This window comes from Engystomops pustulosus, chromosome 4 (genome assembly GCF_040894005.1).
Source record: "Engystomops pustulosus chromosome 4, aEngPut4.maternal, whole genome shotgun sequence".
NCBI classification, from domain to species: Eukaryota; Metazoa; Chordata; class Amphibia; order Anura; family Leptodactylidae; genus Engystomops; species Engystomops pustulosus.
Window position 1 is genome coordinate 189,147,859 of NC_092414.1, and position 14,839 is coordinate 189,162,697.

At 41.1% G+C, this 14,839-nt stretch overlaps 1 protein-coding gene across 1 annotated transcript; it reads right to left on the reverse strand.

The window, feature by feature from the left end:
• Window positions 1-693: 693 nt before the first annotated feature.
• Window positions 694-9,643, reverse strand: NEURL3 (neuralized E3 ubiquitin protein ligase 3). Its single transcript, XM_072148934.1, has 4 exons — window positions 9,489-9,643; window positions 4,114-4,575; window positions 3,976-4,026; window positions 694-2,610 (listed from the first exon to the last, which is right to left on the reverse strand). The coding sequence occupies exons 1-4, from the start codon at window positions 9,517-9,519 to the stop codon at window positions 2,270-2,272; spliced, it is 885 nt and encodes a 294-aa protein (XP_072005035.1). The 5' UTR covers window positions 9,520-9,643; the 3' UTR covers window positions 694-2,269.
• Between the last annotated feature and the right edge of the window lie 5,196 nt (window positions 9,644-14,839).

Here is a 14,839-nt window from a genome sequence, read left to right on the forward strand (position 1 = left end):
CCGGCCAGGATTTATGAATGTAGTTCTTCCGCCGTCCACCAGGTGGCGCTGCTGCGCTGAAAGTCATCTCATCGCGCCGGAATGCACCACCTCGGACCAGGTGAAGGTAAGCGCTCCCCAAGCGACACTTTTTCGGTTTTTAAATGCGGCTGTTTTTCCGAATACGTCGGGTTTTCGTTCGGCCACGCCCCCCGATTTCCGCCGCGCGCATGCCGGCGCCGATGCGCCACAATCCGATCGCGTGCGCCACAATCCCGGGGCAATTCAGGTACAATCGGCGCAAAACGGAAATATTCGGGTAACACATCGGGAAAACGCGAATCGGGCCCTTAGTAAATGACCCCCAGTGTGTCTGTGTATTAGTGTGAGCTCGTTCTGGAATGCAGGGGGAGGGGCAGCTGCAGAAAGCAGAGGGAAAGGGAAGCTAAGCTCTCCACAGCCTCAGTCAAGATGTCTGCCGACCCAGAAGATGCATGGTCGGAAACCAGGGGAAGCTGAAATTGTATACACCAGGACTGATAGAAGACAGGTTGGAATTATATCTGTGAAATGCTGTTTTTTTGGTTAATAACAGTGAATTAGAGAACGTGTTATTTTGTTATCCTGAGTATATTTAAGAAACTTGTCTTTGTGGGAATACCCCTTTTAAGCTTTCAGATCAAAATCTAATGAATAAAGACAGCACTTTCAATAAAAAATAATATATTTTTATATTTAAATCATATACAAACCATATGTCTGAGAACATTTACATAGTAGCTGATTCTTACTATACAAAATAAGGTAGTATGGCATAATATCAGTACAAAGTTTGTAATACAAAAAAATTACAGTATGAACATTTCAAGATTGCACATTACCCACAATTTGGTCCTGTATTCACAGTTTTGGTATTTGTGGCATTCCGTCACCAATTCACACAGATTCGATACCTGATTTTCTGCCTGTTCTGCAACTTCCTTAAATTCCCTCTATTTATCTTCTATATTCATACCTTCTGGAACTCTACTATTATCCTTCTTCCTTCCTACTTGTCTCTGACTATCTTTCCTATGTATCCAGGGGGGAAACTATGGCTGGTGTAGAACTGGTAGTCTCACGAGTCTTGGTGACATGACTGGCCTAAAGGCCCTTTTGCCACTTATGAAGACCCCAATATTATATAAAATACATAATAAATGGGACTTGTTATAGATTTTGTATTGGAGCCCAAAATCTTAAAGTTTACACCTCTGATTATACCTTTCTTGACTCTGACTTTCTTTGTGCCACCCATGTAGCTACCTATCTCTTTCCTTGAGCTTCTTTCTCCTCGTTACTTTCCCGCCCTTGTATGATTTCCATGCATCTCTTATTCTCTTACTTAATATTACACTTCCTTTTCAGTTTCTCCTCTCTGACTCTGTCCTCACATTCTTCATCCATCATCTGACCTCCTTTTCCTTCCTCCGTCGTTCCACCCATATTTACATTTTGTAATCCGTAATCCTGTTATACCACTGATCCTATATCCACTGCCTCCACGTGTGTCAGTAGCACTCGGACGTAAAGGATCACATGGTTTGATTCATCACATTCTCCATTCCACATTCTATATCACATAACCCATTACTTGTATCCAGTTCTCACTCTTGGTTAGGTCTCATACATACAGTAGTGGTCTATATAACAAAACCTAGTTTTAAGGTTACATTCCAGTTTTTTACCCCAGTGGTCTGTGGCACATTTCATGGAGCATTCTTTTTAAATGGAGATACATTGCAATGGATTACCACTATTTATTCTGGACCGGCATATAAAATAATTTGTAGATTGGTCATGTGTATAAGGCTATAAGCTAGTCGTACACATTTGATGCATGTCAACTGAACAAGCCGATTTTATTAGGTTGACCTATGATTGAAGAATGCCACTGTGTGCCTACATAACGGGATATAGAATGTTTCTGCCATATACTGGAAAATCCACCAAAAATATCCCCCCTGGAGGAAGGCTTACATGAGTGTGACCCAAAACCATAACCATGTCTTAGGTTCTTTCATCTGGTACCATTCCTTGCATAAAACAGAATTATTATGGCCAAACCTAATCAGATCTAGAACTCCCTGTAAATACGATTGCCAATATTATCGCAAGGTTGCCACCATGTACTTGGTTGTAATACTAAAAAAGCAAGATGGAATAGGATAACAAGTGGATGGCCAAACAGTCTCTGGTGGGAACACAGTGAGAAGAACAATCCTCTCGTTCCATAAATCGACATTAGAGATCAGCTGCCGAAGTTGGAGAGCAAATGTCCTTCTCTGATGCTTTGGGTTATGATGATACTTTGCCGACACAACGGGCAGATGTTGTTCTGTCCTCTGATTTTAAGAACGCAATGTTTGCAGAAGGAGCAATGTCTGCAGGGAAGAAGCAGAGTGTCCGCTTTTCTGTCCTCGCAGATCACGCAGTATGGTCCTTCCTCTGCGAATATTTGTAAGTTGGGCATTTTTGCCACTATGTCCATTTCTATAGATTGTTCCATATATTCCTCAGTAGGAGGATGTTGCAAGGCGTTGTCCTTTTTCTCAGTTGTTCCGTGATGTCTTGAATGCGAAATGATAGGCTCTGTAAAACAAATACACAAGGGAAAATTAGGTCATTGTATACTACCCAATGTTCTATAGGATCCATCAAATGTCAGTAGAGCCCTAGTTAGGACACGATTCATTACTTTGGTTATTACTAACTCTCTATACAAGTACATGGTATTTGTTATGGGGGCATTTGTTATTTTTGGCACTTTTTGTTCTTTTTTGGTGCCTAATTTTAGCAGTGATTTGCACTTTGATGTCACATTGTAGAGCACGGGCTTAATGTATTTGGTGCTCCACAAGAAGAACAAATGAGCGTCAGAAATCTCACACACACATTCCTTTTCTAATTATGCATCACAAAATGCGCCAAAAAAAGTGTTGGGAAATTAGAAAAGCAGGAAAAGTGGTGGCTGCACCAAGAGAAAAGGCGCGTCTGTAGGAAAATAAATTGTGGCGCACATGTCACAAATTTAAAAAAAAAACCCAAGGCTGACATATAAATGGCGCAAAGCTAGTAATAAATGCCATCATGACGGGAGCGAACATATGAGATTGCATAGACCTGAATGGAAGTTGCACACACATGTACAGCCACATTGTCTATAGGAGGAAAATAGAGATGTGAATGGAGAGTGGCCACACACATGCGCGACAAGCTCCTCACTCAGCTAGGGGGCAGGGTAGGGGTGAGCGGATTGCCATTTTTAAGATAGGTACTGGCCCCAGAGGTGGGACACCAATCTATCATGTATTTATGACATATCTTGTGGATAATTAATGTTAAACAAATTAATATTCATATTTAATGTAGCTGTACTCAGTATCTACACTCAAGACCCACACTGATCAGCTGTCTTGTCAAGCACCAGAATCAACAAAAAGAAAGGAGTTGGAAGAACAGCTCAGTTTTCAGCATAGTGGCTGAGATGTGTTACTGCAGCTCAGCTCCATTCACTTCCCTGATACCAGTGAAAAGAAACAAGCCCTATGTATTACCCAAACTCATAGTACTCCAGAACCTGTACTATCTTGTTACTAGACAGCACGCTGGGAATTAAGTGTGTGACACATCTGAAATGATTCATCATAATACAACTCATAATGGACCAGTATAACCAGTTATCCCATCAAAATGCATAATCGTAATTATTTTAAAGGTGACCTGGTTATCTAGAAATGTCTAATGTAATTGTCATATACTAGAGCCTGAAGCTGGAATCTGGACAGGGTGGAGCATCTGGACTGTTAATTTCATGACAGGAAGAGGAAGTGATCCCAGCCAGGACAGAGAAAATCTACAAAGCACTGAGGCAGATTCCTCTTTTGATTGAACGCCACAAAAAAAGAAGACAAAAAAAAATCCCGCAATTTTTTATAAAGCTAAAACTCAACTAACCTGTAATTCCAGGAAAACAACATGGAGTAAACTGCTTCTTTGTTTTGGCATCTGAAATAAAAAGTTTATGATTATTTTTTCTTATAAAATACGAGCATATTACTATTATTATATTGACTGATAGTATAAAACACTCACTTAGAATCTGTAAAGCCTTTGTTTGGCCATATATGTCTACCATGGCCCACAGTGGTGTCCTTCTTGGCATACCAGAGAATAACACCTTCGGCTTATAATGCCCCTTCTTCTTAAAAAGTGCTTGGCCTTTCCCGTTCATCCAGAAGCAAATCTCCTCACCCTCTATGCACATCTCTTCGGGAATCCCTATAGCCCAGAAATCAGGTTTATCGGTAAGGTTAGGGCAGGCAAATGGTGGTAGAGAGTCAATGTTGTTAGGGTTCTTCGAGGTAAAGCCAAGACGGAGAGCTCCGTGCCATCTCCGTTCAACCTCCAGGATCTTTATCCAGACTTTTTCTCTTCGGAGAATTGGGCGGTTGGAAAAGACGATTCCATCACTGAAGCTGAAGCGTCGTTTGGCCCGATGGTAACAACTGCCCAGTTGGATGTTACTACCCTTGGAATGGGGATGAAAAGATAGCCCTAAAAATGCAAATAGGAATATGAGTCAACAATTGTAAAATTTCTAGTATATGTTTTGAATTTGAGTTTTGAGTTTGTTTAAAAATTGTATGTAGTCGATGGCTGGAATTTATTAAGCCTGGCCGTTTATAGATCATTCGTAATTGCGGAAGACTCTTATTAGAGTGGGCCCCCATACCCTTTCTGACAATCCCTCTTTAAGCCACTCCCACTATTTGAAAAGAGTGGCAAGCAGGTTGGATAGCAGCAATTCCTAGATTGTCCTGACAAGACACGCTAAACCATATATATACAGGGTCGGTGCTATTTTTTAGCCCCATGTGGCCAGGGTCTACTTCAGTCTTTAGGAGGCCCTCAAAGAGTAAAGCCCTAATCACCCCCTATGGATTCATGAAATACAGCCCCCCTCACCCACATGGATTCCTTATCTACAGCCTTGTGTGCCCCACACACCCTGGCACTTGCCCAGTGCTGTCGCTGGCCATATATATTTAACACCAGTAAGGAATAGGTTAAATTGAGCTCATTTATGATATAATGATATCACATTATAACAGGTACACCCATGTGCAAATATTACAACTTCTCTCACACCTATTTATAACCAAAGGTTGTACTGTAGATGATTCATAATAATATCTCGTGCTGTAGGGGAACCTAAACCTTGTACTTTGTCCATATCTATAAAAAGTAACAATAGGTTTTTAAATGAAGAGCCATATAACATGGATGTCACAGGACTTTGCCATCTATCTATCTATCTATCTATCTATCTATCTATCTATCTATCTATCCATCCATCTATCTATCCATCTATCCATCTATCCATCTATCTCTTTACTACATACAGAAAGATGACACTCACCATTGACCCCTTGCTGTTCTTATACTCACTGGTTCCCTGCTAGTTTTAACTTTTTGGTCCCTTCCTTACCAAGTATGAAAGGCCTTTTAAGGACCAATCAGCCAATCACATATAACAAGCTGCCTGCCGATAGGACACTATGTACAAGCTGCCCTACTCCTCCTGCTCTATAACATGCTTCCTGCAGATAGGACACTATGTATAATCTGCTCAGCTCCTCCTGCTCTATAACATGTTGCCTGAAAATAGGACTCTATCTACAATCTGCTCAGCTTCTACTGCTCTGTAACATACTGCCTGCAGATAGGACACTACATACAATCTGCTCAGCTCCTCCTGCTCTATAACATGCTGCCTGCAGATAGGACACTATGTTTAGTCCACTCAGATCCTCCTGCTCTATAACATGCTGCCTGCAGATAGGACACTGTTTACAATCTGCTCAGCTCCTTCTACTCTATAATATGCTGCCTGCAAATAGGACACCATGTACAATCAGCTCAGCTCCTCCTGCTCTATAATATGCTGCCTACAGATAGGACACTGTGTGCAATATGCTCAGCTCGTTCTGCTCTATAACATGCTGCCTGCAAATAGGACACTATGTACAATCTGCTCAGCTCCTCCTGCTCTATAACATGCTGCCTGCAGATAGGACACTATGTACAATCTGCTCAGCTACTCCCGCTCGATAACATGTTGCCTGCAGATAGGACACTATGTACAATCTGCTCAGCTACTCCCGCTCGATAACATGCTGCCTGCAGATAGGACACTGTGTGCAATCTGCTCAGCTCCTTCTGCTCTATAACATTAATAATCTGTCAGCAAATCCTGATGTATAACTATACCTATTACAATGTATTTTCATGGCTATCTGGTCCTTTCATATCTTAAAATAAATCCAGCCTTGATAATTCTCACGTGTGGATTGTATTTCATTGTGCCATGAAACACTATGGAAATTTGTCACAGAACCCAAACAACTGCAGCTGCTTCCAAATATAAAGTGCATAGAATATCCGTTCATTCAGTATAAGAGACAAATTCTGCAAAACAAGCATGACATTATGTATGTGGATGCCCTGGAGACCTGCTGTGCTCTGTATACTTAGTGTCTCTATTGACTTGTCCTACAGCGAAGGCTCCTAGGATTGTCACCTCCAACATAACCTCCATTAAACAGACACGCTGCACTAAAATCTAGAATTTAGAGTCTCCATGGAAACTGTAGCTAAATGTTGGCGCCCGATTCACTGTCAGACACTGAATGAATAGGAAACCACAAAGGGAAGTCAGAAGTTGAATGAAGTTCTGTCAAGTCATGTGACTTGTACCGATGGCGCATTACATTCCTGGCTACTACCTTCACCAGTCACTGCCAAGCTGTGCCGAGCAAAATAAGCTAAAAATATGCTGGAAGAACCGGTGCCAGCGCCTGCTGTGCCCACATCCAGCGTTACCCGTTACTACTGGATACTTTGTATCAGATATTGTTACAGATATTTCTGCATCTTTTCGGTTACAATGTCGCAGTGTGTAAAACAATTGCCCCATTTTACACTCATAGTTACCTCCACTATAACCGTGCAGCAGGTGCTGCTTATCTGAGCAATTATACGATAAAGCACGGTAATTATTAACCACGAGTTCCCTGGACGACAGGAGAGACCGGCGAGATTGGGAAACTCGAAGGAAAACGCAGCATCATCAGTCTTTCCTAGTTTTTTTTAAAAAAGCAATTTTTCCAACATTGTGACAAGTAGCGCAACTACTACTACTCCCAACAGCTTATCCTTAACCCATAATACAATGGGATCCCATTCCGACATTTCCCTATAGTGCAAACAATCTGCTATGAGGCATATTCAACATCAACATCACATGCAAGTATTGGAAATGTTGCCGCCCGTAAAACTCACTATAAAAATAAATACGGAGCACATAATATATTCCCCATATAAGACAACATGTCTAAGGAAACCTAAAAGCAACTCTATATGCGATTCTGGAAAACTAGAATACTTTAACACCCTGTTTGGTTTGGACAGTAAGGCCACCTTCTTGATATTGATGACCTATCCTTAAAGGGCTTTTACCACAAAGACAAGTGAGGGGATAGGGCCTAACTTGCTGATCAGTGGGAGTCTCAGTGCTGAGACCCCCACAGATCACGAAAACAGATGCAACAGACCCCTCGCCGCTCCTCAGACTAATGGAGCAGATGGCTGTGCATGACCGTTCTGCTCCATTAATCTCTATGGAGCTGACAGAGATCGCGTGGATAGGGCCCAACTTGTCTTCGTGGGAAAACCCCTTTAAAGAGGTTGTGTAGATTTTTTCCAAAAACAGCGCCACACCTGACCATGGCTTGTTCTGGTATTGCAGCTACGATGTATAGAAATTAATGAAGTTTAGTGGCAAAACCACGCACTATTTACAGTCAAGAGAGGAGCAATTTTTGGAAGAAAGTGGCCATGTTTTTCAACCTACAGGCAACTTTTTTTAATATTTGGTATGTGGTGGAAACAGAGCCAGAAGAACAGCTCCAATTTCTGTATAGTTGCCGGGCCAGGTAACTACAGTCCAGCTCTCATTCATGCTGCAATACCAGAAACGAGCTTGACAGAGACGGTTTTAAATATTAAAGGACATCTACCACCAGAATGAAGGATTGTAAACCAAGCACACTGACATACTGGTGTACGCTCCCTCTGGAAGGATCTGCTTTTCTTTTAGCTTTTTATGCCCTAGTTTTAAAAAAAAAGACTTTTAAAACTATGCAAAGGAGCCTGAGGGGCTCAGGGCTCCATAGGTGTTAATAAAGCCTGGATCTCCTTAGGCTCATTTGCATAATTTTTAATGCCTTTTTTTTCTTAAAAACTAGGGTACAAGACGCTAAAATAAGAGCAGATCCTGCCAGAGGGGGCACATACCAGTATGTCAGTGTGCTTGGTTTACAATCCTTCATCCATGGTGGTAGATGTCCTTTAAGTAGATTGCAATCCCCATGATGCAGGATGCCTGGAGACAAGTGAAGGAAGGGGGTTTTGCAAAAGAGATTCCTAGGGGAAATCACAAGTCTCATGCTCATCTTACCTGCTGTTGTAAAAGCCTTATGAAATACTAGCAATAAATATTATATACTGTACAGTGAAAAAAATCAACAGAGTCAATGGGCATTTAAAAAAAATCCTATTGAAATCTATCCATTGCTTTAGACTCCTGACATTATATATAAGAGGGGGTCATACCATGGGTTCCCCTCTCTATAGTCCACCTTGGAGCAGGTTAATTAGGAGGTTTCCTAAATAAAAAAAACACCTATACTGGATATCTAGATTGTATTAATTGATTTTTTTATACCTTGCATAATATAAAGCATTACAATGAGGCTTTCCATGACTTTTGTCCCTTCAGTTCTAGTTAGTTGCTTCACCTTTCTGCTGGCTGGGATCTTGCATACCTGTAATAGGGGCTTAAAAGATGGAGGACTTTTGTAGGTCCAACACATTTTCCATCCCTTTTTTGTGTTATAAACAGTGAAGCTGATGGTCCCCAGTGCAAAGTCTGTGCCAGGCCCCCGACTATAATGTATGGTTTATAGTAATAGTCTTCTCATATGGGAAAGTGACACCATAAGGGCCCCCTAAACCTCTTGGGCCCAGTTGCAACTGCACCCTCTGCACCCCCTCAAGTTACGCCCCTGGTTATAAACACATTCTGCACATAAACTGTGACTAGTAGCATAATTTACATCAGATCTAAAGATTTAAGAAAACCGTGATACAAGTTTGTGTCCATAATATCCATATATCTCCTGCAACATCTGCACCAACCGTAGTTCTACATATTATTAGTGCAGGGTGTCCAACATGGCGATATTATAACCGCATTGTAACATAATAATAACTATGTCATTTGCAAAATTAGAACGAAATACCAGCAACGACCAGTTAAATGACTAAAGAAGTTCTCCAAAACTTCAGCTTTAAGCATATTTATTATAGTAGTGATTGCAATACCTGGTATTCTTTGTACCACTCACCTTGAGCTGCAGCGCTGCAGGTTAGCCCCATGGTGTATAGTGTAGCAATGTGATTTCACATGACATGTGTCTGTGTGTATACAGAACGCCTGTATCCTCCCATAGGGGATGGACCAGAGCCGGGACATTCCCCAATAGCCACTCCCCTCCTCGTTCCTTTCTCTTTTCTTTTCTCGTATGTTGTCGGAAAGTCCCTAATGAGGAAAGAGACACAAGATTAAAAAAAAAAAGGAGCCTCATTATCTGCAACAATAATGAAGAAGGAATTTTCATGTGACTTGATGCTTACATCAACTCATGAATAGGGAGAAGGATTTGGAAAATTCCTATAGCTTTGTGCTTTATGATAAAGCTGCAAACTGTACAATGGAAAAATACAGAATAGTAATGAGGTAGAAGGGCACAGGAAGCAAAATAAAACCTTTTATAACTCGTTAGACATATACACACATATACTTATATATGTATCTAACTTGTAAAAACACCCCATTGTGACGATAAACCCCCCACCCTCCCCTTCCCAGTTCAGTTTGGATCTAAGTATTGCACAGGGATAGTGCACAATGGTGCCCCGGGTCTTAATAATCCGTAGCACAGGCACTAAACGTCTAAGCACCATTAAGATGTCCCTACCTCATAATAACAGGTCAACATCTGCAGAGAGTTTGTATGTTCTCTCTGTGTTTGCGTGGGTTTCCTCCGGGTCCTCCGGTTTCCTCCCACACTCCAAAAACATACTGTTAGTTTGTTTAGATTGTGAGCCCCAATTGGGACCAATTTTTTCGTCCTCTGTGTAGCGCTGCATAATCTGTGTGCGCTATATAAATAAAGAATTATTATTAACCCTTGGTCATTATTTGTACGCTGGACTCACCCTGCGCTGCCAACTTGTGAGCAGCAAGCAAAAAGATCTGCTATTTCAATGGTGCATACAAGCTGCCAGAAGCCAGAAGAGGAATACTTGTCAGATGTCATTATCATATGTTTGCTCTGGGGGTCTCCAATAATAATGTCTGCTCTGGGGTCTCAGTTATTATTGTCTTCTTTGGGGGTCTCTATTATAAATAGTCTACTATAGGGGTCTCCATTATTATTGTATATTGTAGGGTCTCCATCATTAGCAATCTGCTCTGTAGCTCTACATCATTAACTGTCTGATCTGGGTGTCTCCATTATTGCTTCTCTGCTTTTTTGGTCTCTGTTAGTTGTTTTCAAATGTTGGCACAATACTTTGTCTCCTCTGGGATCAATATTATTATTTAATACCTGCTGTGGGGTCTATATTTTATTTATTGCCTGGTCTGGGGTCTGCATCAATCATTGTCTGAATGCAGTATACATTTATGGAGTGTCAATGTCTATAAGCCTCCACACATTTCAAATAGGCGGCCTTATTTGGCAAAGTCTCAAGAAGGAGACCTCTTACTTCCTGACCATAGTCAAAAGCCTCTCACCCTGCCAAACCAGTTCCCTACACTCTACTGAAGAGATGCAACAACATTCACACAGGGCTGTCTATAGCTGAGAATCTGTTCCTTTTGGAATAGATATACCGGTTTGGTTTTAATCCAGCCTCATATCATTAGGCTTCCTGAAAGTCATGCTTGATGTTAAGCATAATGTTCCATCCTTGATGATGTTTCATTCTGAAGACTTTTGTGTACCTTATATACTCGAGTATAAGCCTAGTTTTTCAGCACAGAATTTGTGCTCAAAAACCCTAACTCGGCTTATACTCGAGTCAACTAAAACATAAAGACACAACTCACCTTTCTGACGTCACCCATAGGTCATCTTCTGTCTGAGACAGTCTGAGACAGAAGAGGACCTATGGGGGACGTTGGAAAGATGAGTACAGTGTTATTTTTTTTTCCTACTACAGGGGCTGGGCAGGATATATGCTACAGGGGTTGGGCAGGCTGTATGCTACAGGGGCTGGCAGACTATATACTGGGAGGCTGTGACCAATGCATTTCCCACCCTCGGCTTATACTCGAGTCAATAGGTTTTCCCAGTTTTTTGTGTTGAAATTAGGGGTCTCGGCTTATACTCGGGTCGGCTTATACTCGGGTATATACGGTATATTTTTTTAGAATTCCCAAAGGAGTGTCAATGGCTGTAAGTCTCCACACGTCTACAAGGCGGCTTTAATTGGCAAAGTCTCTTACTTCCTGACCCTATTTGAATGGTGTGATGGTGTACAATGTCTGAACTGAACACCTCATGTTCTTTTTTTGGAAAGTAAGATTAAACAGTCACTCTAAAAACACACATAATAAGGGGGTTGAAAGGATCAATAAATTAGGCATAGCCAGTAGATAAACTCTTTTGCTGCTTTATGCGTGATCTCACGATAACTTGAAAAAAGAGAACACCTTTACTAATTCACAATAACAGCCATGCATTGAACCTGATGACATGTGTGACACCTGTGCCTTCAGATACATGGTTGTGAGCTTATAGGGAATATGCTGGGTATTGGCACAGTTTCTGGGTTGTCATATGGGGCTTAAAAATAGCAGGCACAATAGAGAGAAGTTTCACAGGCTTCTTAATCGGGTAGTTATACAAATATAGAAACATTAGAAATACTGGCGAGGCTATAGAATACCAGACAGGTGGCAACCCTGATTCCCTGCTACTGCTATTACAAGTCTCTCATGGGACAGGAACTTGCTTTCTATCTCTATGACCACTTGCTTTCCACATACTGGTCTGGGTCCATCCCTGATCTGTATGTTTTGGCTTTTTTTCTGCCTGTCTTTTTTTCCGTCTGCTCCTTTGATAATTTATCAATCTCACTTTTTCCTTGTGTTAAATAGTTTTTTTTTTCCAGATCTCTTTTTGAGACATTTGTTACAAATGTCTCAAAATTGTCACACAAATGTCTCAAATAATTTCCTTCCATCTTCTAAGTTTTCCTTAAGAATGGTTTCGTGTGGAGATTTTTACGCCAAAAATGTTGCAAAATTTAGACAATTTGAAATGATAAATGCCATTTATGACATTTTACACATCTGGTATAGAAGATAAATGTGTGTTACAGATGAAAAACAAATCTCTGGCGCCCAAAAAGGTGCATGAATTGGCTCAAAGGCTCAAAAAAGACACAAAAATAAATTTGTCTCAAATCCTAAGACAAGTCAGTATCGAGCCCTGGTGTAAATTGCTGAGAATCATACAAAAGAGTAAAATGATTCTCAATGCTGTGTGTTCTTTTGTGCTCGGGTTATGTCTATGTGTAGCTCTAAATCAGTCAAACCTTTTATTGTAGAGTCTGACATCATGGCACCAATAAAGGCGCCAAGACAGCTAGAAATACAGGTGCATCCTTTTACCCTTCCATATAAATTCCAATGTGTACTAATTCGGTTCCACCCAAACTTTACAATTTTGTCAATCATTTACAAATCAAAAAGGACTCAGAAGGCCACAGAAGCACAATGTCAGGACAGTATTAGCTGTTTTTCATCCTTGCTTTATATAAGTGTATATTGATTCATATTCCTTTGATTTTGAAGACAACTGAATAAACACCTTAAAAGACTTTCCTCTTTGGACTATCCCATTTGTCTATAAACCGATTGCTCTGCTATAGAGACTCTAAATTTTCATCGCTAATCTGGGATAGAATCTGACAAGTGTTTGATAAATTAGATTTCAGTACTTAAAGGAAACCTACCACTTGAAGTGGCAGGTTTCCGATGGCAATACCGAGCCTATTTTAGTTAGTGTTTTAAACCGCGGTATCGCGGTTTAAAACACTTTTTAAACTTTATAGCCGGCGCAGGCAGGTACGCGCTCGGCGCTTACCATGCGCGCGACCGTGCGCGCGGCTACATAGGAAGTGAATGAGAGCCGCGCGCATGGTAAGCGCCGAGCGCGTACCTCCATGCGCCGGCTATAAAGTTTAAAAAGTGTTTTAAACCGCGATACCGCGGTTTAAAACACTAACTAAAATAGGCTCCGGCACCAGCTCACCCTGAGCTGGTGCTCGGTATTGCCATCGGAAACCTGCCACTTCAAGTGGTAGGTTTCCTTTAAAGGGGCTGTACCGAGTATAATTTTAAACCAATAACAATCTGATTGGTGCGAGTTCAACTGCTAGAACCCCATCGATGGGAACAATGCGAGTGCCACCGATTAGATAGTCATCCCTTAGCCTGGCTGTGATTCTTAGAGGAATAGTTTTCATGATGACCATTGGGAAGTACTGGTCTTAATTTGCAACCAAGGAAGCTCACATGCTAAGCCATTCCAACAGAACGTTAGATGTTTAAATAACCTAGTAGTCCTCAACCTCGCTGTCCAATGCAATTTTGGCACTCTTTATCACAAAAAATGCGTATTCAAACCATAAAGTGACACCCACACCCCTTTGGCTATAGGCCCATAAGGGTTTAAAGAAAACCTGCCATTTCAATTTACCTACCCACAATAAATACTCCATACGAAAAAACTATGATTTAAAAGCATTCTCCTTATCCGTAAATTGTTCCTTTACATGGCTGCAATGGACTGATGGACAGGTTTTGCTGCTACCAGTACTTAGGGACTGTCTGCTAATATTCAGCTACAGACATACAGCTCTGTAGGCAATACTTTGTCAAATGTTTTACACATCGCCATGCTGGAAGAGCTCTGTAGCATTATTCAGCACTTCATGTTGGTCTGGTGTTTTTAGTGTACATCGCGGCAGTATCTGCTAGCGTTATCGGAGGTTTCCAATAACACTAGCTGTGTAACACTGCTATATCACAGGTGACAGGTCCTCCTTAAAGAAAATAGCGCCCAAATGTCTGAATCAACACTTTTTTTTTACTATTTTGGAACACATCAAAAAGTCCCACAGTCTCCAAAATGGTAGAAATGAATAAGGTGCAATTGCATTTAAAAAAATTTTTTTGCAATTTTTGCAGCTTCCCATTACACGGCATGAAATATTAAGTATCCTCATAAGGAAGTACAATTTGTTAACTGGAAACGAGACCCCATAAAGCTCATTACAGAGTGAAAAAAGTTATTAATTTCTGCAGGTGAGGAGTGAAAAATGGAAATACAATAGTGAAAAAGGGCTGTGGTGTAAAGGTGTTAAGGACCTGTAAAGGTCCTTTATTAGTTCTTTCTTCCATGATATGCGCAGTAGCTCTGGCTTCGGAGCCCAGTACGTGCAACCACCAGCTCTGCATAGATAGTCAATGCAGAGCGCGGACAAGTGCTGAAGATATCATGGTAGGAGGATCGAAAGAGGCGTGTAGCTTCAGCTCTGACTACTCCACGCCCCAGTAGCCTCTTTCACAAATTTGCATATTAGGGTCATAAAACTTTTCAAAACTTAGCGGGCACTGAAG

Excerpts from the sequence above, each read along its gene's own strand:
- NEURL3 (XM_072148934.1), bottom strand. The coding sequence starts at position 9,519 with ATGGGGCTAACCTGCAGCGCTGCAGCTCAAG. Across the intron at positions 4,576-9,488 it reads CTGCAGCGCTGCAGCTCAAG|GGCTATCTTTTCATCCCCAT; the intron begins GTGAGTGGTACA and ends TTGCATTTTTAG. Across the intron at positions 4,027-4,113 it reads AAAGGCTTTACAGATTCTAA|ATGCCAAAACAAAGAAGCAG; the intron begins GTGAGTGTTTTA and ends TTTTTATTTCAG.